This window comes from Thamnophis elegans, chromosome 17 (genome assembly GCF_009769535.1).
Source record: "Thamnophis elegans isolate rThaEle1 chromosome 17, rThaEle1.pri, whole genome shotgun sequence".
Classification (NCBI taxonomy): Eukaryota; Metazoa; Chordata; class Lepidosauria; order Squamata; family Colubridae; genus Thamnophis; species Thamnophis elegans.
In genome coordinates this window covers 4,645,241-4,672,611 of record NC_045557.1, presented here as the reverse complement: position 1 = coordinate 4,672,611, position 27,371 = coordinate 4,645,241, and the positions used below count along the sequence as shown (strand labels likewise).

The 27,371-nt window shown below is 50.0% G+C and overlaps 1 protein-coding gene across 1 annotated transcript in view; it reads right to left on the bottom strand.

The window, feature by feature from the left end:
* Nucleotides 1-263: 263 nt before the first annotated feature.
* Nucleotides 264-27,371, bottom strand: part of GATAD2B (GATA zinc finger domain containing 2B) — a 28,168-nt gene continuing 1,060 nt past the window's right edge. Inside the window, exons 2-4 of the mRNA XM_032234019.1 lie at nt 6,607-6,936; nt 592-725; nt 264-387 (exon numbers count right to left, since the gene is read on the bottom strand). Of these exons, the coding sequence (XP_032089910.1) occupies nt 374-387; nt 592-725; nt 6,607-6,935 (477 nt within the window). The 5' untranslated portion in view covers nt 6,936 and the 3' untranslated portion in view covers nt 264-373. The remainder of the gene's footprint in view (nt 388-591; nt 726-6,606; nt 6,937-27,371) is intronic.

The window sequence follows — 27,371 nt, the reverse complement described above, 5'->3', positions numbered from 1 at the left end:
TCACCTTTGCGGGTGGTGTGGGGGGAGAGTGATCTTACCCACCTGGCTGGGGAGAATTTTCCTGGCAAGTGGGGAGAAAGTAAAGAGTTAGGTGTCCATGCGGCTTTTAGCTAAACCTGGCTCTTTTTAAACTTTTAGACCGGCGGACTTCAAGTCCCAGAATTACCCCAGGCAGTAGGGGGAGGGGGGGGGAAACGCTCTGGAGTTGAAATCTTCCCCGCATCCCTTTTTCTCGAACCGGCGCGCTCGCCCCTCACCTTCTGTACCACGTTCTCTTCTGCAGCTGGCTCTGCCGTAGCTTCTTCAACAGCACCAGCCGGGCTCCTCGAGCCCGCAACTCGTCCGGAGTTGTTTGATGAGCTGCTGCCTCTCCTCACCCCCTTTCCCCTGCGGGAAGGAGACCAAGAGGTGAGGATGGAGGGCGAACTTCCTTCCCGCCAGGGGGTAGTGGCCCTCGGTGGCGAGGGATCGCTGGTCAGGGCACCCAGCTGGAATACCCCCCGTCCCCCTTTTCTGGGAACCTGACCGCGACCCTCCGTGCGCTCTGGCACAACCCCGCTCGTGGTGTTTTTCGGTCCCCTCTTCCTGTACCTTGAACATTTCCAGATTGGCCGCCTTGAGCCGCTCTTCCATGCGGGAACTGGAGCGAGGGCTGGAGGCCTCGTTGTCGGAGGAGGACGATGACGTCCGGAGAAGGGGTGAGCCGCCCCCTGTCTTGATCGCTGCTGATTTCAGGAAGGGGGAAGAAAAGACAGATTGAGTGAGGGGGCTGGGGGTTGTTTTTTTTGGCAGGGAAGGAGGGATGACGACTGGGGGGGGGGACGGACGGACGGACGGACGGACAAGAAGCTACCCAAAGGAACTTGTCCGTTACATACAGTTGGACCCACTAAGGAGAAAGGTTATTGGAGCAGGTAAAGGGGTGGATTGTGTGATATCAAATGGCCATGTAGAGGTGCAGACGTTTCATGACCCAACCAGGGAACAGCATCAGTGCTAGAAGGAGAGGGGTTTGCAAAGAGGAGGAGGAGGAGGAGGAGGAAGGAGGAGGAGGAAGGAGGAGGAGGTTGTTTCCTTGCAGATGTTTCATGGCCCAACTAGGTAACAGCATCAGTGGTAGGAGAAGGGTTTGCAGAGAGGATGAGGATTATGGGGTCCTTGGTGCTCCCTGAGATTGGTGGTTTGCCTCCGTATGTTTCATTATCCAACTAGGTAACATCATCAGTACTAAATGGGAATGGGTTTTCAGGGAAAAAGAGGAAGATAAATACAAGGAAGAGGAGGAGGAGGAGGAGGGGAAGAAGAATGAGAAGAAGAAGAAGAATACAAGGAGGAGGAAGAGGAGGAAGAGGGAAAGAAGAAGGAGAAGGAGAAGGAGAGGAAGAAGAAGAAGAAGAAGAAGAAGAAGAAGAAGAAGAAGAAGAAGAAGAAGAAGAAGAAGAAGAAAGAAGAAGAAAAAGAAGAAGATAAATACAAGGAGGAGGAAGAAAAAGAAGAAAAAAAAGAAAAAGAAGAAGAAGAAGAAGAAAGAAGAAGAAGAGGATGATGATGATGATGATGATTAGGGGGCCCTTGATGCTTTCCAAGCAAGTTTGCTTCCTTCCAGATGTTTCATGACCCAATCAGGTAACACCATCAGTGGTGGGAGGAGAAGGGTTTGCGGAGAGGAGGGGGAGGAGAACAGTGGCCTCCTTAGCGCTCTCTGAGCTGGGTGGATTCCTTCCAGATCTCTCACGAGCCAAACTAAGTAACCTCATCAGTGTTGTACCTTCTCCAAGATCCGGCCCCATTCAAACCCCTCCACCTCCCTCCCTCCCTCCCAGCCTAGAGTGGCGTTGTGACCCCCACCGGTGGGCTTTGTGCAGCCGCACGTGAAACTGCCTTCAGAGTCAATCAAATCGAGCCTTGGGAAACGCTCCCATTTTCCGCCTCGTCTGTGCTCCGATCCCGGCTGGGGGACTCAATTACATCAACCCACGTGAGCAAAAAGACGCTTAGCGCTTAGCCAAACCCACCCACCCACCCAGGAGAGGATGAGTCACCGAAGGGTTCCCCCCCACTTTTCTCTCTGGGGTTTATTTTGCAAAATCACCCCCAGGGCTGGGGAGGGGGGCTTAGGCCCTTTGGTGTCCCTTAGCCAAGTTCCAAGAGGCTGAGAATTTGGAAAAAGCGCAGAGAAGAGGATCCAAGGCCTGGAGACCAAAACGCAGGAAGAACGGCTGCAGGATTTGGGAATCGGCTGGTCGAGGGAAAAGAAGAATTAGAGGGGACATGATAACAGCGTTTTGAGGGGCTGCCCCAAAGAAGAAGGGGGCCAAACTATTCTCCAAAGCACCTGAGGGTAGGACAAGATGCAACGGACGGAAACGAATCAAGGAGAGAAGCAACTTGGGATTAAGGAGAAACTTCCTAACAGTGAGGACAATTAACCGGTGGGACGACTTGCCACCAGATATTGCGGGTTCTCCATCAGTGGAGGAGATTGGACATCCATTTGTCTGGAATGGTAGAGGGCTTCCTGCTTGAGCAGGGGGCTGGACTAGAAGACCTCCAAGGTCCCTTCCGGCTCTGTTCTGAGGCCACAGTAGACAAGGATAAGATGGAAAGTCAGTTCTTGCTCAGGGACTGGCGGGTGGGCTAAGGGCAGAATTCTCGGCCGAATGCCCACGCAAGAAGCCCTGGCATCAGAACGCCGAGCGATACCTGAATTCCATGGCCATTTTCGGCCAGAGGAAGCACCCGCAAGAGGCTAAGCCGAATTGTAGACCGGGAAGGAAATCAATGGACCACAGAGGCGGACGGCCCCTTTCCTGTCGCTTGGAGACGGAGGATGCCACCGGGTGGTAACCAAGCACCACTGGTTGCATTGTGACATCACACAGAGGGGAGGGTCACAGGCAGGGGGTTTTGTGGGCCAAGGGACCCCCCCCCAATCCACAAAGACGGGCGCCAAGGGGGCTGGAAAGGGCCCTGTTCTCACAACTCCCTCCGCCGTAGAGGGTTCTTCTATTCCTGAGAGGGGAATGAGACGGTCATCGGGGACGGTCGGTAAAAGGCCCGGCCTATCTCAAGAAGAGTTGGGAAGAAGGGGGTGGCAAGACTGAACTTCAGAGGTGGAGAGGTCTTCTCCTGAAGGAATTCTGGTTGCCCAGGAGGCTTGGTTGGATCCAGAGAAGACAGTTTCTCCTCCATAACCAGGATCTTCTTCTGTCCCTCGTGGCATGCGAGAAAGACCTTGAGAGACAAGGGCAGAGAAATGCTGGCCAGGAACGATCAGATAAGGGAAGGCAGAGCCCAGAGCTGCATAAGGAGTGGAGAAAAAGAAGGGACCACCCCAAGCTTCTGAAGCTGCAAAGGAGAGGGTGGGAGAATTGCACTCCCAAGACTTGCAAGGTTCTCTTGATGTAGTAGGCCTACAATGCGGTAGAATGAGATTCTTTCCTAGTTGGGGACTCTGCGTTTAAGACTCTGGTGTTGTGGTACGCCCAGCGGCCACGGAGCTGGCAGCAGAATCGGACAATGAGAAAGTTGGAGAGGAACAAGGGTCAGTCCCGGGGGCTGAGGGAAGCTCAGGCGAGAGGGCTCTGCGTCGGAGACAGAGAGGGAGCTGGACAGCAGTGAGGTGGAGGAACAGCTGGAGCCTGTTCCCAGTGGGTGCGTATGCGCGGAGCTGCCAGAAGACAAGGCAATTCAGAAAGCAGGATTGACGTAGGAGTAAAGCCACACCTTGGAGGTGATTGGCTCCTCCCACAGGAAAGAATTCGTTTCAAGAGGGGAAAGTTCTGTTTGTATCTATAAGAGACTCTGTGCCGAGTTTTGCCTTGGAAAGTAGGGATTTGGCAGCTGGCCAAATGAGATAAGGTTCGTGTGGATAAACATTCCTCGGAAAGACTGTTTGCTAAGCCTGGCTGACTGTGAATGAAAAGAATTCACAGACGTGTAAATAAAAGGGGTTTTGCCGGGACTCTTGCTTCTTGCTTTTTAAGGAAGCTTGAGTCGGGACACCCGGGAGCCCGGGATCGGGACTCGAGCGCCACCCAATGGCATGAGCTCCCGTCCTCGCCCTAGCTCCGGCCGACCTAGCAGTTCGAAAGCATGAAGATGCGAGTAGATAAATAGGTACCACTCTGGTGGGAAGCGAACAGCGGTGCGTGAATTCGGGCTGGCTACAAGACTGCGGAAATCTCTTCGGACAGCGCTGGCTCGGTGGCCTTTAAACCCCCTCCCCACTTCAGAATCAGCAATGACTAACCGAGTAAAATAACCTTTTACTACTTGGGAAGGCTGAGAATGCGAGGTGGAAAAAATCTACACGGCCCCCTTCATGAAGTCCAACTTGATTCCTTAATTTTGGTGACGTTTCATCCCACAAAGCTTGACCCCGCCTCCTCTCACTCTGCCCCCTCCTCACCCAAAGGGACCCTATCTGCCTCCTTGATAAAGAGCTTACAGGTCTCACGGAGGCGCAGCTGAGCCGGAGGCGCCTTCTAGTTCAAGGTGAAGGAAAGACAAGAGAGAGGATGACCAACCAGCGGAGGCGGTGGGGCAGATGGCGAGCAGACGAGCCTGGATTGTCCCCAGCAAACCGAGCGAGATCCGAGGTGGTGACGCTCCTCGCCCGCCTACGGCTGACAACTTGTCCCTTTGCCACCCGAATGCGCGCGTGAGTCAGGGATTCGCAGCTGACGGCCGGGACTCTGCTAAACCTTGGCCTGATGGACGCCTATGCCGCCCCCCTGCATTGTGGTCTCGTAGCACGAGTTCTCTACACCCCCCGAGGCTTAAAGTAGTAAGTGTTACGGACCCCTGACCCTTCTCTCCTCCTCCTCCTCTCTTTTGGGACCAGCGTTTGGGAGAAGATTAGAAGCTGGAGGAGTTGGAACCCTTCCAACATAGCGACGGTGATATCGCGCTCGGGAACAGATGCTTTCTGAAGCAAGTTATCTAAGGGAGAAGGAAGGCGCGATCTCGCGGCATAAAATCATCTTTGCAGACGACGGACGATGCCGTCGTCTTAGGGGGCAAAACGTTGGCTACGGTTTCGGGTTATTTTCTGAGAGGAGGTGAAATTTGCAGGAAATGTGGATCAGGAAGGACAATTTTGCTTCCTTGAAAACCCCCCCACCCTTGCTCGTTTTAATGAGGGGGGAGGCATTTCAGCTCTTCTTCGCTTCCACTCGCCTCGCTTATTAAAGCCAATTTAATTAATTTTAACACATTAACATAATTCTATTAAGGGAGGTCAGGAAAGGCCTTCGTCTCTTGTTTCAGATGTGCCATCATTTCGTGGGAGACGGTCGTGATTAAGAATAAGTGGGAATAAAGGACTTTTTTTAGGGGGCCACACAATGCTTTCGAACTGTAAGCTGGCTGTACGCTAACCCTGGTTTACGAGAATTAAACCATAGGCAACCCACGAAGGTTTTGTTCTAGGGGTGAAATTCAACAGGTTCTGGAGAACCGGGAATTTTGAGTAGTTCGGAGAACCGGCAAATACAACCTCTAGCTGGCCCCACCCCCATTTATTCTCTGCCGTCCGAGTCCCAGCTGATCAGGAGGGAATGGGGATTTTGCAGTATCCTTCCCCTGGAGTCGGGAGGGAATGGGGATTTTGCAGTATCCTTCCCCCTGGAGTCGGGAGGGAATGGGGATTTTGCAGTATCCTTCCCCCTGGAGTCGGGAGGGAATGGGGATTTTGCAGTATCCTTCCCCCTGGAGTCAGGAGAGAATGGGGATTTTGCAGTATCCTTCCCCCTGGAGTCGGGAGAGAATGGGGATTTTGCAGTATCCTTCCCCCTGGAGTCGGGAGAGAATGGGGATTTTGCAGTATCCTTCCCCCTGGAGTCAGGAGAGACTGGGGATTTTGCAGTATCCTTCCCCCTGGAGTCAGGAGAGAATGGGGATTTTGCAGTATCCTTCCCCCTGGAGTCGGGAGAGAATGGGGATTTTGCAGTATCCTTCCCCTGCCACACCCACAGAACCGGTAGTAAAAAAAATTGAATTTCACCACTGTTCTGTTCCCCCGTTTTACTTCCCCATGTAATACCGCCAAGATCTAATAAATGAGAGTTGTTTTCCCCTCTTCAAATCAGTGTTTCCCAAACTTAACAACTTGGAAGATATGTGGACTTCAACTCCCAGAATTCCACAGCCAACGTCTCCGTGGTCATGTGGCCGGCGTGACTCAACGCCAAAGGCGCACGGAAGGCTGTTCCTTTCCCACCAAAGGTGGTTCCTATTTTTCTACTCGCATTTTTATACCTGCTTTCGAACTGCTAGGTTGGCAGAAGCTGGGACAAGGAATGGGAGCTCCCTCCGTTACGCGGCGCTAGGGATTCGAACTGCCGACCTTTCTGATTGACAAGCGCCTTGGCCACTGTGTCCCTATCATTTTGATAGGTATCACCTATCAAATATTTTGACAGTAACATCTATCAAAATAAAAATGAAGGAGAACGCCATGGTGGCCCAAACCGATCTTCTCATGAATTTGACGACACTCAAGGTTGGTCATCAAAAGTCTTCCCAACCGATCTAAATTAATAGGCGCACGCACCTCCAGGCCAGCAACGGGGGGGTGAGAAAGAGAAGCGAGAGGATCCTTACCTTCTCCTCGCACTCATGTCCACTGGTTCATCGTTGATGTTCTCCTTGCCGGATCTCCCGGAGGAGCGCCCGTCGGCGTGGGGCCTCAGGTTTCCGTTCAGCTTTTCCTCGTAGCCTTTCAGTCCGTCCTGCTTGACGGGCAGCTCGTGGGGCACCTCGATGCCCGCCAGGTCTTTCCTCTTGAGCAGCGCCAGCATCTTGAGGCGCTCCATGGCCTCGTGGCCCTCCATCTTCAGCCGCTTGGCCAAGACATCGTCCCGCTCCTCGGCTTGGTCCAGGGTCCGCTTCAAGCGGTTCAGGCGCAGAGTATCCTCGCTCATGCGGTCCATCCTGCCAGGGGGGAGTGGAGAAAGCAAAGAATGAGAAACCTTCATCTAACGACCTGTTCGAGATGGGTAATCAAACATCTCAAGAAGAAGAGCCAGCTAAGGAAACACCAAGGACCCCTAAGTTCAACCCCAAATTTTTATCGCCTACCATTCAAAGCCACCCATCCCTCGGTGGTTGACCATAGTGGCCAATATCTACTGTCCTAGCATCCAAGCTAACTCGGCCTTGGAAACGGTCCACCGATTGGCCATGCTCCATTGTTCTTCCTACAGTACATGGACAGTATCCATAATCGGTTCTCTTCTCAACAGAAACCAAAATCGGGAATATTTAACCCCCAAAGGATAAAAGGTTTCTTAATTTCAAGTTGATTCTTCAAGGATCTTTCTCGATTGGAGACATCGACTTAAATAGAGAACTGTCTAAATCAGGGGGCAGTTAACGAGCGGTGCGGTGCGGGGGGGACGAGTAACTTATTGACGGCAATGATTTTCACTTAAATGTGGTTTAAGGCTGGTTGTAAAATTGGGCAAAGCTCACTCCATGTCTCACTTAACAACAGAAATGCTGGGCTCAACTGTCGTCGTATGCCGAGGAGTAGCTACGTTCCTGAAAAAAACAGCAATAGCCTTCTATCCCCCCCTCCCTCCCCTGTTTGCGTCCACTCAACTGGTGCGTCCACCAGTTCAGAGTTGAAAAGAGATAACCACAATAACAGAAAAGAAAAGGAAGAGAGGAGGAGAGGAAATGCGAGAGAAGGAAGAAAGTGGAAAGGAGAGGAAGGAGGGAAGGGGTAGAAAGAGAAAGAAGAGGAAGAGAGGTGGAGGGGAGAGAAGAAAGAAAGTGGAAAGGAGAGGAAGGAGGGAAGGGGTAGAAAGAGAAAGAGGGGGAAGAGAAAGAGAGGTGGAGGGGAGAGAAGGAAGAAAGAGGAAAGGAGAGGAAGGAGGGAAGGGGTAGAAAGAGAAGGAGGAGGAAGAGAAGTGGAGGGGAGAGAAGGAAGAAAGAGGAAAGGAGAGGAAGGAGGGAAGGGGTAGAATGAGAAGGAGGAGGAAGAGAGGTGGAGGGGAGAGAAGGAAGAAAAGAAAAGGAGAGGAAGGAGGGAAGGGGTAGAAAGAGAAAGGGGGAAGAGGAAGAGAGGTGGAGGGGAGAGAAGGAAGAAAGTGGAAAGGAGAGGAAGGGATAGAAATAAAAAGAGAGGGCAGGAGGAGGAAGAGAGGAATAGGGGAGAGGCAAGGGAAGAAGGAAAGGGTAAGGAGAGGCGGAAGGAAGAAACTAGATAAGGGAGGGAGAAAAGAGAAGGGAAAAATAGATTGGTGACAATACAAAATAGGTGTATGGGATGGTATATTTATGGAAAAATAAATATGCAAAAGTGATAAAGATAAAAACAAGAACAATAACTATGTGAATGTATACTCGTAACTATATATAATAAGAGAATAAAAACAAAAACTTATTAAGGGGGGCAAAGGAAGGAGAATTGGCCCCTGATGGGAAAACCAAATCCTCGGGGATCCATTCGGATCCCTCTCCGCCTATCCTGGGAATCGCCCCGATGAGGCTTGGCGGAACGGCAGCAAAAGCCAAGAGGGAGAAAGGCTTTTTCCGGAGCCAGAGCGTGGTTTGAACCCAAGGATTGAAAACATCCTCTTTGGCTTGCTTTTTTTATTAAAAAGGAAAATGGGGTCCCCTCCCCCAGGTGGCAAGGGGCGCTTCTGTTTTTGGGGGGAGAAGCTGGGCAAAGCGGCCGGCTGGTTGGGGGATCAGAGCTGAAGAAGCTTCCTGGAGGAGAAGCGAAACGTCTTCAGAGAGAGAAAAAAGCAGGAAGCCCAGTTGGCTCTCGAAACGAAAAAAGCATCTTTGGGACAATCAGGACTTGGAGGACGGAGAATCCCCATTTAATTCCCCCCCCACCCTCTTTTCCCACTCATCCTGCAGACCCTCCCTTTGGAGGTTTTTTTTTGGGGGGGGGGGCTGCCTCTTTCTCCCTCCATTTCTCTCCCTCTCTCTCCCCCTTTCTCCCTTCCTCTCTCACTCCCTTTCTCTCTCTCTCTGTCTCCTTTTCTCTCTCTCTACCTCTCCCTTTCTCTCTGACTCCCTTTCTCTCTCTGTGTGTCTGTCTCTCCTTTTCTGTCTCACTCCCTTTCTCTGTCTTTCTCTCCCCCCTTCTCTCTCTTCCTTTCTCTCTCACTCCTCTTCTCTCCCTTTCTCTCTCTCACTCCTCTCTCTGTCTCTCCCTTTCTCTCTCTTTGCCTTTCTCTCTCACTCCCCCCTCTGTCTGTCTGTCCTTTTCTCTCTCTCTACCTCTCCCTTTCTCTCTCACACTCCCTTTCTCTCTCATTCCCTTTCTCTGCCTTTCTCTCTCCCACTCCTCTCTCTCACACTCCCTTTCTCTCTCACTCCCTTTCTCTGCCTTTCTCTCTCACACCCTTTCTCTGTCTCTCCTTTTCTCTGTCTCCCTTTCTCTCTCTGTGTGTGTGTCTGTCTCTCCTTTTCTCTCTCACTCCCTTTCTGTCTCTCCCTTTTTCTCTCTGCCTTTCTCTCTCACTCCCCCCTCTATCTGTCTGTCTCTCCTTTTCTTTCTCTACCTCTCCCTTTCTCTCACTCCCTTTCCCTTTCTCTCTCCCACTCCTCTCTCTGCCTCTCCCTTTCTCTCCCTCTCTCTGCCTTTCTCTCTCTCACTCCCTTTCTCTCTCTGTCTCTCCCTTTCTCTCTGTCTCTCCCTTTATTTCTCCTTTTCTTTCTCTCCGTCTCTCCTTTACACTCTCTCTCTCCCCTCCTCCCTCTATAGCCCTTGCCCTCCCGGATCTCTTCCCCCCCCCCCGTCTCCTCTAGTCCCCTGCCCTTTTGCATCTCTCTCTCTCTCTCTCTCTCTCCCTTCCCAACTTCTCAGCGCGTGGCTAAAAGCGGAAAAGATGCATTTCGAGACACAACGCACAAAATGGCTGTCTCCCAAGGCGCACAGCCGTTTCCATACAATGCTATAAAAAGGACAATTTCCTAAAAAGGAAAGCGGGAACTGAGAGCCAGCAGGTTACCGAGGGCGGGCAGGGGGTCTAGAGAGAGAGAGAGAGAGAGAGAGAGAGAGAGAGAAAGAGGAGGGGGGACAGAGAGAGAGAGAGAGAGGAGGGGGGAAATGCCAGCAGATTAAATCAATCAGCCCACTGGATCCAGTCCAGATCCCTGGTTTGTCCTTCTGGACGGTCTCTCTCTCTCTCTCTCTCTCCCTCCCTCTCTCATCACGACCCACAGTCACCACCCTTGCGCGATTCGAACACAATGCCGGCGATGGCTCCTTAAGGCCGGAGAGGGGGGGAGCAAAGGTGGAGAAAGGGGGGGGGAAAGGTAGGGAGAACCTGCCTGCTCTGCAGCCAAAGACGAAGCCCCTTCCCCAAAATGCGGCTCCCTTGGCTTTCAAGAGGTTCGTGATACACCCCCTCCCCCCCAAATATGTCGCCAGGAAAAAAAAGAAAGAAAAACACTGGATATTTAGATTTTTAGAAACCGGGGATTGGGGGAGACGGAGATGGGGGGGGGAAGCCCCCTCCTCAAATAGAGCTGGGCTTGCAAAGACAGGGAAACTTCTTGAGTGCGACTCAGCAGCCTTCCTCCTCCTCTTCCTCCTCCTTGTTGGGAAAGGGAGAGCTCTGGATTTCAAGGGAAGGTTTCGAAGAAGGGGGCAGTTGGGGATGGGGGATCTACCCAGAAAGGAAACGGGATCCCAAAGGCCAAGGGAAGGGGATCTCGGATGCTCTCGGGACCAGGCACCTGGCTACTTCTTCTAAACGGCTGGTCAAAATCTCCAGCCGAATCCGAACGCCAAAAATGTAAAGCGAAAAGGCCTGTTTGGCTTCTACAGGTGGTCCCCGACTTACAACGGTTCTGTCCAGAGTTACGACGGCACTGGGGGAAAAAAGAGACTCACGACCGGTATTTTTCCCCACACTCACAAACTTTCCAGCATCACCAGGGTTCAAAATTCAGGCGCTTGGCAACTGGCTCGCATTTATAACGGTTGCAGCGACCCCGGGGTGGGTGTGGGTGGGTCACATGATTCCCCTTTTGCGACCTTCGGAATAAGCCAAGTCGATGGGAAAGCTGGATTCGCGTCAACGGCCGCGGGCCTGACGTCACGGCGGCGAGGATTCGCTTAGCGACGGCGGCGAGAAAAGGCGTAAAAGGGGATAAATGCAGGTTTCGCTTAGCACGACAAATTTTGGGGCTTCCTTGCGGTCGTAACTCGAGGAGAGAAATTCCTAGAAAGACACTCAAGGTTTTTTTTTAATTATAATAAAAGAAAGTCAGCTCAAATTTTACACAAAGGAAACTGACTTGTGGGTGGAGAAGAGGCCGATACAGTCAGGCTTACTTCTTCGAGCGACGCCTGGGAAGATGTTTAGGCCTGCTTGGCACAGAGGCATGTTTTGAATGGGGAGGGATTTCGAGTGGGTTTGTGGGTTCATTTCAAACAACACGAGAGAGCCCCCTTCGGAGCATGCCGGCAGCCGGGACAGGAATAACCGAGTTGGAAGGGGCCTTGGAGGTCATCTAGTCCAACCCCCCCTCCTGCCCATGCTAGGCCATTCCAGACAAAAATGGATGTCCAGTCTCTTCTGAAAAACTTCCAGTCTTGCAGCATTCAGAGTTTCTGGAGGCAGGCAGTTCCACAGGTGAATTGGATATTAAAAAAAGCTTTCAAAGCCAACACTTTTGGTGTGTGTGTGTGTATAACACACACACGCACACACACACGCAAACACACACACGGGGAGAGGAGGGAGGAGTGGGGAGCCCGCCAGTCTGATGCAAAAGAGCGATAGATTTCAACTTCAACAACTTTAAGGTGGGTGGACTCCAACTCCCAGAATTCCCCAGCCAGCCATGCTGGCTGGGGAATTCTGGGAGTTGAAGTCCACCCACCTTAAAAGTTCCAGAGGTTGAAAAATCAGTGGACTAGAAGCTTAGGAAGACCTTATTATCTGCTTTCCTTACACTGAGCTAAAAAAACACCCCTATCCTCTTTTGAAAATGGGCATTTTGATTCCCTTTTATCGAATTTTATAAGCGCAGGGAATTTAAAAACCAAACCACCAAATTCTTCAACTCGGTTGAGAACTAAAGACCGACTCCCCAGCTCTTAAAGCATTTTTTTTTTAAATGTAGGAGCAGGAACCCCAAAACCAACTTATAATTTTAGAGAAACCCCGCAAAGCGAGGCTACAAAAAATAAACATATCAAACAACTTCAAACCGTCAAGGAGAAAATCCGCCAGCGGAGCGGATGAAAACTTCGCCGTTTCTTGCGCGACTATGATAAAAAGTTTTCCCGACTCCGAATCTCCAGATCCACGAGAGAGAGAGAGAGAGAGAGAGAGAGAGAGAGAGGGAGGGAGGGAGGGAGGGAGGGAGAGAGAGAGAGAAAAGCAAAGAGTTTTTTTGGGTGGTTGTGTGTGCAAATTCTGCTCAATTTCTCTCAAACGGAATTTCTCTTAAAACGAAAAGGAAATTTTTACGGAGCATATCGCGAGTTGGAAGCGTTCAAATGACGACACGAAGGGTTAAGTTGCCAAAAGTTTTGGCGCCTGAGTGAAGACAGGTACGACCAACAACGACGGAGCAACAAAACGGAGGTCGCTAAGCGAGACATTTGCGGCGCGAGCTCCGTCCCATTTGACGGCCTTTTTCTTGGCCATAACCGTTTTCAGCCAATCGCTGCGGCCGTGAAATCAGTAACACGGTCGTTAAATGAATCCCCCCATTGGCTTGGCGGAAGGTCGCAAAAGTGGATCACGGGACAGCCGCCCCCCTCCCAGGACAGCTGCAACAGTCATAAAAGTGAGTCAGTTGCCAAGTGTCTGAATTTTGATCCCTTGTGTGAACAAGGGTCGTAAGTCTCCCTTTTCAGCGCCGTCGTAACTTTGAGTACTCACTAAGCAAACTGTTGTAAGTCGAGAACATTATTCTGGGAGTGGGGGGGGGCAAACATTTTAACGTTGCTGAGGCTGAGAAAGGCAGGGCCACAATCCTGTCGGCATTGTCCATTCTGAAGTTCACCAAACCTGCGACACCCGTCTTAAATTTAGCCGCGCCAACAACTTTCACGCAGGAGCAAATGGACACTGGGCATGTGCAGAGTGCCACTTAAGGCTCCTGCCCACAGTGGGGGGCAGGGGGGAGATACAGAAAGTCCATGGCCAAAGTGAGCGCAGGGTTGCCACCGTGGCCCAGCTCTTCCAAAGCCTCCCCAAACCCCAAGTTCTCCGTCAAGTCGTCCTTCGACTTACGACCGCAAACCGAGCCCCAAACCACCGCTGCTAAGCGAGACGGTTGTTAAAAGGAGCTTTGCCCCGGTTTCTGGCCACCTTGCTTAAGGGAATCCTGGCGGTTGTTAAATGAGCACGGTCGTTCAGTGAATCTGTCTTCTCCTCCCCCCCCCTTGCTCGTCAAGACGGTCGGAAAAGGAAATCGCGGGAACACCCCCTCCTTCCCCCGGGGATGCCGCAACCGTCATAACTATGAGCCATGATCCCCTCTGTGGGGAATGCCACGGCGGTTCAAAGTGTGGAAAGCGGTCGTAAGTCCCTTCCCCCCCCCACCCCCAGGGCCATTTTCACTTTGGTCACTGATCGAAGCAGCGTTATACGTTGGAAAACTCCTTCTAACTCAAATCCAAAATCAGGAGGGGGGGGAAAGAAAACCCAGAAAAAAACGAGCAGGGATATTTTATTTTTTTGGCTATCCAACGGTGGATCTTTTTGATTTCCTGAACGAAGTGGGAAGAGGGGAGAAGTTGGGAAGGGGTGGGAGGTTACGTGAGGAGTGGGAGGGGGCTCGACACCCCCCCCCGTGAAAAGTGAGTGGGGAGGGGGGGAAGGAAAAAAAAATCCTGGCTTGGGACCAGCTGCCCCCTTTCCAGATGGAAATGCAAAGCCTCGCGGATGGAGGGATGGATGGATGGAGGGATAGACGGAAGGGTAGGTGGGTTTCCAGCCCTCCCCCCTCTTTCCTTCCCCTCCATGACGCAGCCCGCCTTATATAAGAGGGCTGGGATTTGACTTCCTCGGCCCGCAAAGGAAGGCTTTTCCTACCCTCCTCTCTCTCTCTCTCTTTGCGCACGCAGGCACACACACACACACACACACACACACACATTGCTTTTGTGTGTGTTTGCCCCTGCGCGCAGCTTCACACACGGCCAGATTCCCGGCTCCTGGCAGCGGGCCAGCCTCTCCCCCCCCCCCTTAAGAGAAGCGTCAGCCTTCTGCCTTCCATTCACAGAGCTGACATGAAGAGAGGAAGGGGAGGGGGAAAGAGGAGGAGGAGGAGGAAGAGGAAGAGAGGGGGGGCGCAAGGGAGGGAATAGGAGAAGGCTGGGGGGCATTCAATCCAACTATCAGCACGCCAGACAATAGAAGACACTTGACCGCAGGGGGGGGGAGCGGGGTACTTCTTTAACCCCCCCTTTCTGATCTTGGGGGTGTTGGTGGGGAGTAGGACCCCCCCCCCACCCTCCAGGACCGGGGATCAAAGGGATGCGCAAATATACGACGAAGGTGGCGAGGAGCGGGGTGGTGGTGGTGAGAAATAAAGAATTGACTGTTAAGAGAGAAGGAAGATGGAGAAGAATTGGGGGGGGGGGAAGTCTCAGCTGGTTTCTCCCTCCTCCCTTTTTGAGGGGTGCACTGCTTCGGTTTGGGCTTCCCCAAAAAGAAAGAAAGAAAGAAAGGAGGGAAGGAAGAAAGGAAGGGATAAAGATGGGGAGTAGAAAGGCTCCCCCAATGGGTACTTACAGGTAGCGTTATTCTACCACCCTCTTCTCGTGTCTAGAGGGGGGGCCAGGCACACAGATGGAGGGGGAAACGGCGCACGCCAAGAGGGCAGAGGGGAGGGGGGGGCTGAGTCAGGAGGGGGGGCCTTCTCACCACCAGAAGCCCCCTCGGTGCAACAGGGGTGGCCGCGGCGTGCCATCCCCCTCCAGGGACCAGCCCGAGCCCAGCCGCCGCCGAACGGGCACGTCGCTGCCAATCATCTGTAGTGCCGTTATATTAAACAAAAGAAAGGGGGGTGGGAGGAGGGAGGTGGGTGAGAGAGTGAGTGAGTGAGAGAGAGAGTGAGAGAGAGAGAGAGAGAAAGAGAGAGAGAGAGAGGAAGGGTTTGCTTTTACCCGTGATGCCTAGCGGAGGCAGGGGAGAGGAAGGGGGGGGGGGCAAAAATAAAAAAATAAATAAAGCAAAACCAGTTGTAGCCGGTTTTTAACCTCAGGACATGGAATTATTGCTTTCGGGGGGAAAATATATAATAATAATAAAGGAAGGAAGGAAGGAAGAAGTTGGTCGGTGGCATCAGAGGCGGTGCCCGGTTTTGGCGCCCACCCCTGATCCTCGCCTGGCACCGGCATGGGGGAGGGGGGTACGCTGGCTCAGCTTGCCCTCCCCCCCATCCCAAGTGGAAAGGAGATGCTGGCACCCCGCCAAATTTGGCCTCCCATTCATGAGTGTGAACTTTTCCTGCCAGGGTCTTAGGAGAAGGGGAGGAAGAGGAGGGAAGAGGAAAAAGGAGGGAAGGGAAAAGGGGAAGAAGAGGAGGGAAAAGTAAAGGGGAGGAAGAGGAGGAAGGGAAAAAAGGAGGGAAGGGAAAAGAGGAGGAAAAGGAGGGAAAAGGGGAAGGGAGAGAAGGAAGGGAAAAAGGAGGGAAGGGAAAAGGGGAAGGAAGAGGAGGGAAGGGAAAAGGGGAAGGAAGAGGAGGGAAGGGAAAAGGGGAAGGAAGAGGAGGGAAGGGAAAAGGGGAAGGAAGAGGAGGGAAGGGAAAAGGGGAAGGAAGAGGAGGGAAGGGAAAAGGGGAAGGAAGAGGAGGGAAGGGAAAAGGGGAGGAAGAGGAGGAAGGGAAAAGAGGAGGGAAGGGAAAAGGGGAGGAAGAGGAGGGAAAAGGGGAGGAAGAGGAGGAAGGGAAAAGAGGAGAGAAGGGAAAAGGAGAGGAAGAGGAGGAAGGGAAAAAAGGAGGGAAGGGAAAAGGGGAAGAAAAAGGAGGGAAAAGAAAATGGGAGGAAGAGGAGGAAGGGAAAAGATGGAAGGGAAAAGAGGAGGAAAAGGAGGGAAAAGAAAAGGGGAGGAAGAGGAGGAAGGGAAAAGAGGAGGGAAGGGAAAAGAGGAAGGAAGAGGAGGGAAAAGAAAAGGGGAGGAAGAGAAGGGAAAAAAGGAGGGAAGGGAAAAGGGGAAGGAAGAGGAGGGGAAATGGGAGGAAGAGGGATTGAAGGAGCACCCCCTCCAAAGGATAGGCCCACGGAAAGGATTTCTGCCCAGCTTCGCCACTGCCAAGGCGACGGTGCCAATGGCTGAATTTTTACCCAATTGCGGGCAATTCCGTTTTAAAAATAAAATAAAATTTTAAAAGTTGCCGTGTGACAAAAGGAGGCCGAGCTTAGAGCAGGCCCGGCTGGGGGATGGGATTTCTCTCCTCCGATCCAGATGTGCTTGAGGTGCCACACTTCCCACCCATGGTAGCAACCATCAGTGTGGACAAAAAAAAAAAAACACGTCTCCAGGGATCGCTGGCGAAAGGCAGCTGGGGCATGGGACAGCCGACATACGCCCCAGCCTGAACATCTGGATGGGTGTGCCACCCAGATGCCGCCTGGCTCCAGCCACTGCCATCCAGAGTTTTTGAGTTTCTCGAACGTGGCAACTTTGAGAAGTTTGACGCCCCGGAATTCAGGGGATTGAAGTCGGTGGGCCTGAAAAGTTGGCGAGGGGAGGGAACCTGGACTAAACTTCGCAGCTGGTTGGAAAATCCTGGCTCCAATCATAAATTGGCTCAGGGATCCTTGGAGATCCACCCCAATCAGGAGTAACAGAGTGTTGGCAGGACCAAGGCTGCCCCAGAGATTCACTCTGCCCTGGTGGAATGAATGTATGAATGAATGGATGAAAGCTTTGGAATGAAGAGGTGGACTTCTGGGAAGGGAAGCTCAATTTGGAGCTGGAGAACCCGGAGAACCCCAGGGGTTGCCCCCAAGAAGAGAGGGGGTGTGTCCCCCCTTATTCTCCAAAGTACCTGACAAGGAATGGATGGAAACTAAACAAAGAGAGAAGCCACCTGAAATTAGGGAGAAAGTTCCTAACGGTGAGAATAATTAATCAGCGGAATAGCTTCTCTCCAGAAGTTGTGAATGCTCCAACTCTGGAAGTTTTTAAGAGATTGGACAGCCCATTGTCTGAATTGCTCTAAGGGGGTTGGACTGGATGACCTCCAAGGTCCCATCCAACTCTGTTATTCGGTTAATAAACCCCAGACAGAGCAGCTCCTTCAAACAAAAACAAAAAAAAGGAGCATCTAAATTTTAAGATAAGATAAAAGTTATGATAAGCTCGGTTTGCAAGCACTCCCGAGACTTTTTGGAATAACCACTTGGCTCAATTTCCAGGAAGAGAACTGATAAAAGAGTATTAAGAGTCCCCGGGATGACGGCGGTGTGGGAAATGGCCGGCTCACCCTCTTCATAGCTCCCTGCAAGAAGAAAGCTAGCCAAACAGGGAAGAACGGCGGAGCTAAACTTCCCCGATGGGGAAAACCAAGTCAGGCAGAAAACAGAGAAGACACTGAATGCTTCCTATAGCCTTCCCCCTTTTTTCCCCGCCTCCTGGTTCGAATCCCGAGCGCCGCCTAACGGAGGGAGCTCCCGTGACTTGTCCCAGCTTCTGCCAACCTAGCCATTCGAAAGCACGTAAAAAATGCAAGTAGAAAAATCAGAACCACCTTTGGTGGGAAGGGAACAGCGTTCCGTGCGCCTTCGGCGTTGAGTCATGGCGGCCACATGACCACGGAGACGTCTTCGGACAGCGCTGGCTCTTCGGCTTTGAAACGGAGATGAGCACCGCCCCCTAGAGTCGGGAACGACTAGCACGCATGTGCGAGGTGAATCTTTAACTTTACTGTCCGTACTAAAAAGCAGAGACATCACCCTGCCAATCAAAAGTGCATCTAGTCAAGGCGATGGTTTCCCCAGTTCCAATAGATGGCTGTGAAGGTTGGACCATAAGGAAGGCCAAAGAATGGAGGCCTTTGAACTCGGTGCTGGAGAAGAAGACTCCTGCATTGAGTCCCTTGGACTGCAAGGCCATCCAACCGGTCAGTCCTGGAGGAGATCCACCCTGGCTGCTCTTTAGAAGGCCAGATCCCCAAGAGGAAACTCAAAGACTTTGGCCACCTGATGAGAAGGAAGAAGGACTCCCTGCAGAAGAGCCTCATGCTGGGAATGAAGGAGTGAAGAAGAAGAAGAAGAAGAAGAAGAAGAAGAAGAAGAAGAAGAAGAAGAAGAAGAAGAAGAAGAAAAAGAAGAAGGGGACGGCAGAGAAGGAGGTGGCTGGATGGAGTCACCGAAGCAGCCGGCGTGAGCTTCAATGGACTCCAGAGGATGGGAGAGGACAGGAAGGCCTGGAGGAACGTGGTGCAGAAGGCTGCTGGATCCGATTCGAGAAATCACAAACCAACAGAAGCTTCTACATTTTAGCAGGAGAGAAAATTTGCTAATTTGGGGAGTGCAATTCATCCATTTCAAGGTTAAATAAATAAAAAAAAAAGATCAGCAGAGAAAGCAGCATCTCTATTTGCAATAGGTTAAAAAAAAACCTATTTTAACCCAGATAAGAAATAATGTTTCTGCTATTTTAAACGATTTAGGAAGTGGAAGGAAAGGCAAAGAGAGATGTTTCGACTTTCTGTCTAGATGAAAGTAACTAAAACGGGACGAAAACACACGCCCTGTGGTTGGCTTTAATTAGGGGTAGGTTTTTGTTTTTTTTTTAGCTGATCACAAGTTTGTTTTTAATCGATTTAACTTTAGCTGCCTAACCCCCCCCCCCCTGCTCGAATTCCAAAGGGTGGAAATAATCTGCAAATAACCGTTAACTGCCCCAAACCGGTGAATTTCCTGCTTAACTTTCGACGTTTTGTCGTTTTATTCTTATTTAACGTTTTTTGTGCTGTCGCGTTGATCAAAGCGCGAGCGATGAGCGAGATGGGCGGCCTATAAATTCAATATACGGGTAAATAAATATTGTGGGTGAGGAGGCCCCTGTTGGTATAGAGCCTGTTAGGCTTAATCTGGCCTGGAATGGGAAGTGAGAAAAGTAATTTAATAATTACGGCTGCAGCAACTGTATTTTCCTCTCTCTGATACCAAAACAGGGACCGAGTCGTCCAAATTCTGCACTCACAATTATGCAAATCCACATCTGGAGCTCACGAATTGCTCGATTCTAGCTGGTAATAATACTACTACTGCTGCTGTATTAATAAATGGGAAATCACCCATAGTTTTGTTACTTTAAAGAAGGACCAGGGGGGTGACATGACAGCCGTGTTCTAATAGTTGGGGGGCTGCCCCAAAGAAGAGAGGGGGGGGGGTTCAAGCTATTCTCCAAAGCACCAGAGGGCAGGAAACTAATCGAGGAGAGAAGCAATCCGGAATTAAGGAGAAACTTCCTGGCAATTGAGGACAATTAACCAGCGGAACAGCTTGCCACCAGAAGCTGTGGTTGCTTCAGAAGAGATTGGACCACCATTGGGTCTGGAATGGTATAGGGCTTCCTGCCTGAGCAGAGGGTTGGACTAGAAGACCTCCAAGGTCCCTTCCAGCTCCGAGAGCAATCTTCCAATTTCTGAGGGGCTGCCCCAAAGAAGAGGAACAAGGATTAAGGAGCAATGGATGGAAACTAATCAAGGAGAGAATTAAGGAATTAAGGAAAAAACTTCCTGACGGTGAGGACAATGAACCAGTGGAAGAAAAGCTGCCTCCACAAATTGTAGTTTTTTTTTAAGAAGTGACAGGACAGCCCTTTGTCTGAAGTGGTTTCCTGCCTGAGCAGGGGGTTGGACTAAATGACCTCCAGGGTCCCGTTCCCACTTCTTGATTCTGTCATTCTACTTTTCTTAGGAATCTCTCAGGGACAACTTATACTGCACCAGCTGGGCTTCGCAGGAGAGCCAAAGCGTTTAAAGGAATCGAAGCAACGATTCTGCACAACTTTTAAAGAGCGAAACAAACCAGGTTTAAACACGGCGCAAGCAGCGGGTCGTCTGAACACGGCACAGCCAGTTCCATGCAAAAGCTCAGCGACAACTGTGCCAAGGGGACTGTGGAGCTGCCAATCAAACCGGAGGTGCCGGCGAAGCGAAATCCTCCTAACGCGAGACAGCCCGAATTCTGAAATCAACTGAACCCATCATCGGCCCATTTGGTGTCATATTAATAAGGAGCACAAATCCCACTAACTTTAAAAGATTCTTCGTGGGGTCTTTTTCCCACAGAAGTTGTGAGAAAGAAGAATCTCCAAAACAGGCTTAAATTAATTTTTTCTCCCCAATCCAGTAAAAACAGAGTCACCCAAGTGGTTCTACTTAGCGGGACAAGAATGAAATATGCACGCTACCACATGGATTTTGTCTCTCTTAGCAAAAAGAGGGAAACTCCCATGTAATGTTAACGGTTTTCAATTTTTAAACCTTTATTGAGCATTTAAAAAAAAACAACTTTAAAATGCAAACACCTTTGGTGTAAGTTACAATCCTTTTGGACAGGACTAACATAACCATTTGTTATTCAAATGCGCTTTAGCACACTCCTAATTATCCCTGTTATCTATACATCTATGTTTCTAAGGCTGTGAGTTTCATATTCTTATTATTTTACCCATTGATACCAGTTTTCCCAAACTGGTTTCGAGTGGCAGGTGGGGTTTTTTTTCCCCCCCCCACCCAGAGCAAGGGAAAACAAGAAGACGAAAGATTAAAAAAAATATCCTTGTCCCATTCCCACAACCCAGGCAGAATCCGGTTGCTTTCGAATATTTCGCATTTATTTAACAAAAGGGGCACCCGAATGCCATCTTTACGCCACCGAAGGAACTACCAGCGTCTCCATACCGCCTCAAACGACAGATAGGCGAGAAATAATAAAAGATTTAAGGTTTTGGAAAGGCCTGGAGATTTATGTAAAATGCCCCCTTCCTCCCCACCGACTTAAAGGTCTGGGATTGCCCCATGGAGTTCACTGTTCCAATTTTCACTTTTTCACCTATTTCCTTTTGCGGGTCATATGAATTGGGCTCAAACCACCCGCACGAAACCGGAGGCAACGGGCTGTTAAAAAAGGTGGCCTCGGTTCAGTAAACCAGGCTTGGCACCACTGGTTCAGTGCCCCTTGCCCACCACTGAATCTCTGAGTGCGATGCGCCTTGTTTCGCCTGGTATCTAACAACAGTTAGAGCAGGGGGTGGGGGGCGCTCTCTAAAAAGTAGGGTTTAGTTCTGGCAAGACTTTTCGGGCCGAGGGATGTGTGGTGTGTGTGTGTGTGTGTGTGTGTGTTTGTGTGTAAGATCCAGCAAAAAAAAAAACCCAAAACCCTGTTCCAAGTTTAGCTGGAAGAAAAGGAATTGCAGGAATTGGGGATATCTAGGCTAGTGAAAAGAAGGACTAGCAGACTTCCAATATTTGAGGGGCTGCCCCCAAAGAAGAGGTGTGTGTGTGTGTGTGTGTCAAGCTATACTCCAAAGCAGGATAAGGGGAAACAGGTGGAAGCTAACTCAGCAGGCTAGAACTAAGGAGAGACTTCCTAACAGCGAGGACAATGAACCAGTGGGACTGACTGCCACTAGAAGTTGTGGGTGCGCTACCGCGGGAGGTTTTTAAGGAGAGCCCGGAGAGCCGTTTGTCTGGAGTGGCATGGGGCTTCCTGCTTGAGCAGGGGGGCTGGGCTAGAGGACCTTCAAGGTCCCTCCCAAGTGTGCTATTGTGTAGCCCCCCCCAAGATCAACTTATCAAGTGGAATGGTTGTCCTCCAGAGGTTGTGGAAGCTCCATCACTGGAGGTGTTGAAGAAGAGACGGGACAACCCCTTTGTCTAAATTGGTCCAAGGTTTCCTGCTGGGCTGGACTAGAAGACCTCCAAGGTCCCTTCCGACTCTGTTATTTTGCTATTTCCTTCCTTCCTTCCTTCCTTCCTTCCTTCCTTCTTTCTCCATCACTGGAGGTGTTGAAGAAGAGATGGGGCAACCATTTGTCTGGGGGTGGGGGTCTCCTGCTTGCCAAAATCAAAAGTGAAATTCTCTCCTGCGTGTTGGTGAGGGGAGGAGTGGGGGGGGGAATCTCTCCGCTTCCAGATGTGTCTAAGTGGCTCTCCCTCCCTCATGCCTGGCTGGGAACATCTGGAAGCACTAGTTCCTTCTGGCTTGTTGGATGGGAAGCGGACAGGAAGCTCGGCAGACGATGGGGGGTCAGCCTGTCCGTGGCCTGATCTCCAAGGATGCCTTGGGGTGCACGGAAGCCCCTGCCCCCTTGCTAAAGAGTGGGGGGGAATTGCTTGCTCCTTTAGGATAATGCTAGTCTAATCTCATTTGTGGTAAGGCACAAGAAATCCAGATATATAACCAATTTTGTTGTATTTATTTTGTACAATATATATCTATATCATATCTATCTATCTATCATCTATCTATCTATCTATCTATCTATCTATCTATCTATCTATCTATCTATCTATCTATCTATCTATCATCTATCTATCTATCATCTATCTATCGTCTGTCTGTCTATCATCTATCTATCTATCTATCTATCTATCATCTATCTATCTATCTATCTATCTATCTATCATCTATCTATCATCTATCTATCTATCGTCTCTCTCTCTCTGTCTGTCTGTCTGTCTGTCTGTCTGTCTATCTATCTATCTATCTATCTATCTGTCTGTCTATCTATCTATCGATCTATCTATCTATCTATCTATCTATCTATCTATCTATCTATCTATCTATCGTCTGTCTGTATCTATCTATCGTCTATCTATCTATCTATCTATCTATCTATCTATCTATCTATCTATCTATCTATCTATCATCTATCTATCTATCTATCGTGTCTGTCTGTCTGTCTGTCTGTCTGTCTGTCTGTCTATCTATCTATCTATCTATCTATCTATCTATCTATCGTCTATCTATCTATCTATCTATCTATCTATCTATCTATCGTCTGTCTGTATCTATCTATGTCTATCTATCTATCTATCTATCTATCTATCTATCTATCTATCTATCGTGTCTGTCTGTCTGTCTGTCTGTCTGTCTGTCTATTTATCTATCTATCTATCTATCTATCTATCTATCTATCGTCTATCTATCTATCTATCGTCTATCTATCTATCTATCTATCTATCTATCTATCTATCTATCTATCTATCTATCTATCTATCTATCTATCTATCTATCTATCGTCTATCTATCTATCTATCTATCTATCTATCTATCTATCTATCTATCTATCTATCTATCGTCTCTGTCTGCCTGTCTGTCTGTCTGTCTGTCATCTATCTATCTATCTATCTATATATCTATCTATCTATCTATCTATCTATCTATCTATCTATCGTCTATCTATCGTCTGTCTGTATCTATCTATCTATCTATCTATCTATCTATCTATCTATCTATCTATCTATCTATCTATCTATCTATCTATCTATCGTCTCTGTCTGTCTGTCTGTCTGTCTGTCTATCTATCTATCTATCGTCTATCTATCTATCTATCTATCTATCTATCTATCTATCTATCTATCGTCTCTGTCTGTCTGTCTGTCTGTCTGTCTGTCTATCTATCTATCTATCGTCTATCTATCTATCATCTATCTATCTATCTATCTATCTATCTATCTATCTATCTATCTATCTATCGTCTCTGTCTGTCTGTCTGTCTGTCTGTCTGTCTATCTATCTATCTATCTATCTATCTATCTATCTATCTATCTATCTATCTATCATCTATCTATCTATCTATCTATCTATCTATCTATCTATCTATCTATCTATCGTCTGTCTGTATCTATCTATCGTCTATCTATCTATCTATCTATCTATCTATCTATCTATCTATCTATCTATCATCTATCTATCATCTATCTATCTATCTATCATCTATCTATCTATCTATCTATCTATCTATCTATCTATCTATCTATCTATCTATCTATCTATCTATCTATCTATCCGTCTGCCTGTCTGCCTGCCTGCCTGTCTGTATCTGTCTGTCTATCTATCTCTGTAGCTGTCTGTCTGTCTGTCTGTCTGTCTATCACAAGCAATAAAGACAAGAATCAGAAAACTTGCAACAAATCGCTCTACTGCAGGTAAAGGAGCGACGGAAGATTACAGCTAGTGCTCAACTTACGACAGTTCGTTTAGCGACCGTTGAAGGTTGCACCCCCACCCCCCACCCTCACCGGGGTCTTTTGGACAAGCAAAGACAAGCCGGATCCGCTTAACAACCGTGTTCCTAGCTTAACGACGACAGATGTTGATTCCCTTAACAAGCGTGGCAAGGAAGGTTGTAAGAACAGTGCAAAACCCCCTTGACAAAATGTCTCGCTTACCAACGTAACTTTTGGGCTCCAGGGTGGTTGTAAGTCGAGGACCACAGTATAGGCTACGTATTTCTGTGAAATGAGGGCAGCATTTAATTGCAATTTAATTCCAGGGGGTCGCCGAACCCCGCAAGCTTCAGTATCTTACTCTGGCCTAAGTTGGCACGGAGACAGTTCCTTATATCATCAAAGTGTTTTAACCGTGAAACTTTGGTAAAAGTTGAGTGGAGTTTAAAAAACCGCTTTCAAAACCCTCCTTGTTTTATGACGCTTCCCAGCCCCAGAGCAGGCGAGACGGGGGGAGATCCAGTGCTGACCGACTGCTAATTTGGGGGTCAACCTTCACCCCCACCACACACACCCCAAAATTGGCAAGAAAGATGCCAATTATATAGAAAGGAAGAAATGTGGCAACTCACAATTGGCCAGTCACGTGGGTGGCCCTCTTTTTTTTTACGACGGACGTGACTTGACTTACGACTGTACTGGGAACGCTTAACGACTGCGGGCAAGGAAGGTCGTACGCGTGTCTCACACTTAAGTCCACGGGAATTTTTGCAGTTGTTAAGCCAAGGAGTGCCCATATCAGTAAATTTAGCAAAACAGAAGACGGCCTCTGTTCAGCTTCTAGGCTGAACAATAGTCAGGGGGTTGGGGGGGAAAATAAATGGAAAATGAATCAAAACAATAGTTTTCTTTCCTCATTTCTACAAGCCAGCCCCGTGATATTTGCATGGAACCTCTGGAAACAGCTGGAGGCCAAGGAGCGCCTTAGACAAAAAAAAACACCTCCTAGCTTAGCACCCACCTCTTGGGGTGCCTAGCCTGCAATTTGCTGTGTGTGCAAACACACACACACACAAACCTCTGTACCACGTTTGGCCCACGGGCTAGGGCGGGGTCCAGACATTCCAGTAATAATGATAATGATGATAATAATAATAATAATAATGATGATGATGAATGATAATGCCAATCTCAGGCTTTTTCCTCTCTCTACCCACTGGAGGGTCCTAAATGGAATTATATGGTTAATGGGGATCCCTGGGGGGGGGGGAAGTGGGGTAGGGAGAGAGATAGTTTCCCCCCCCCCTTCCCAATATTTTGGCCCGTTGAGCAAATGATGCCGGGACCCATAAGAAAATAAGGTTCTTGTGTCCTTCCGGCGGCTGGAGATGCTGAAGGAACAGGGGGGGGGGTCTCCATTAAGGCTTTGCTTGTAATTTAGGGGGGGTGGGGTGCCTTTTAGCTCATGGGAGGGGGGGCTTGGGGGAACCCTCTGCCTGCCGTCCCCCCGAGGGGGAAGGATGGAGAAGGGTTGCCAAGCAGGTGGGGGCAATCCCCAATCTCACCCCCCCTCCTCCACCTCCCGCCTGCCAATTCCACCATCTCCGGTCATATTAGGGAAATATTAACCCTTCGACTTCGGGGAGCAAGAAAGCCAGCCGCACGTTTTTCCCCCCGAATAAAATGTCCTCTCCGGAAGAAGAGAAAGGGGGGGGGGGGAGAGAGAGAGAAACAAGGAGACCCCTTTGAGCCGCCTCTGCTTTTTCTAAGACAGCGGTGAGATTTCGGGAACCCCCGGAAGGGGGGGGGATTCCTGGGGTGTGTGTGAGGAAACGCACACACACACACTCCCCCCCTCTTTCCTCCATTTTTTCCTTTTCTTTTTCCCAATCCGAAGGACAGCAAACAGCTTTATCGTCTTGCCACCCACGAGAGGCGGCTTCTCGGGGTGGGGGGGGGTGGTGGGGACGAGTGGGTTGAGACATCGCGGCCGGGGCTGGCTATAAAAGAGGCGCCAGGGGTGGCTGGGTGCCAAGACTTACACCCCCACCCCATCTCTCTCTCTCTCTCCCCCCCCCCCCCCCCCGGACGAGGAAATGCCGATATCAACAAGAGTGGATTTTGATCGTCGGAAAGGATTTAGGAAACCGAGAGACTCTCTCAAAACTCAAAATAATAGTTTTTGGTGGGTCTCAAGCTGGGCGGTGGGGAAAATTCTGCCCCATGGTTATCTGAACGTCGAGGGGAAGAGGAGCTGGCTTGGCAGCGTCAAGGGAGTCAGACACCCCTTTCTTCCCCACTTTAGGGGTCTCTGTCACCCCCAAATAAGAGTGGGTTAGGGATAAAGGCAACATTTCATGCTGAGACCATGGGCATCCCTGAGACAGTGGGGTTTCTCCCCCATGCTCCTCTCTAGGCTCTTCACTTCTGGGGGGGACCACCCCAAACCCCCATATCTTTTCTGACATCTGGCATGGCTGTTCTCTTTGGTCCAGGTTGGCATTGTGACCCCTTTGGGGGAGGGACTTTCTGCTCTACGAAGCCTGGTTCTCTTCTCCATCTCAGACAGGTCTCCCCCCCCATCACTTTGATCTGAGAGACCCCCCCCCAAAAAAGGTCCTCCATACAATCCATGGCCCCCTCAGCTCCACAGAATTGATTTTGGACCCCTTGGCACTCAGGACTTCTTTCCAAAAAAAAAGTGAGCCCCTCACCTGGAGGGGGGGAGGACCCAAAAAAACCACGGCCCCCTCCCATTTTCTAAAGAACAACAAGAAACAAATAAATCAAGCCTTTTGATGACCTCCCCAAATGGGGAATGACCCCTCCCCCCAATATTTGCTTGCTAATAGAACCAGCGATTGGAAGGGGCATCGATTAAGTCTTTTACAGGGGGGGGCAAAGGCTGAGACGCCCCCTCCCCTAAATCCCCCTGCCTAAAAGGACCATGCCCAATCGTTTGGAGGCCCTGCCAAGGATGCCACCCCCACAGTAAAGCTTTGGATTGAAGAGATCGCAACCAAAAGCTTCCGTCTCTTAGTCCCTGCCTGTCCCCCCCAATGAGGCTTCACGGGCACCCCCAAACTCCAGACAAGGGGTATCTCAACGAAGACGCCCCCCCCCCACCGACAACCCAGATTGCATTGGCCCTGCGTCCCCCATGTGCCCACCCACCCAATGCAAAGACTTTGCAAGGAAGGCAGAAAACGGCAGGAAGGAAGGAAGCCAGGAATGAATGAATG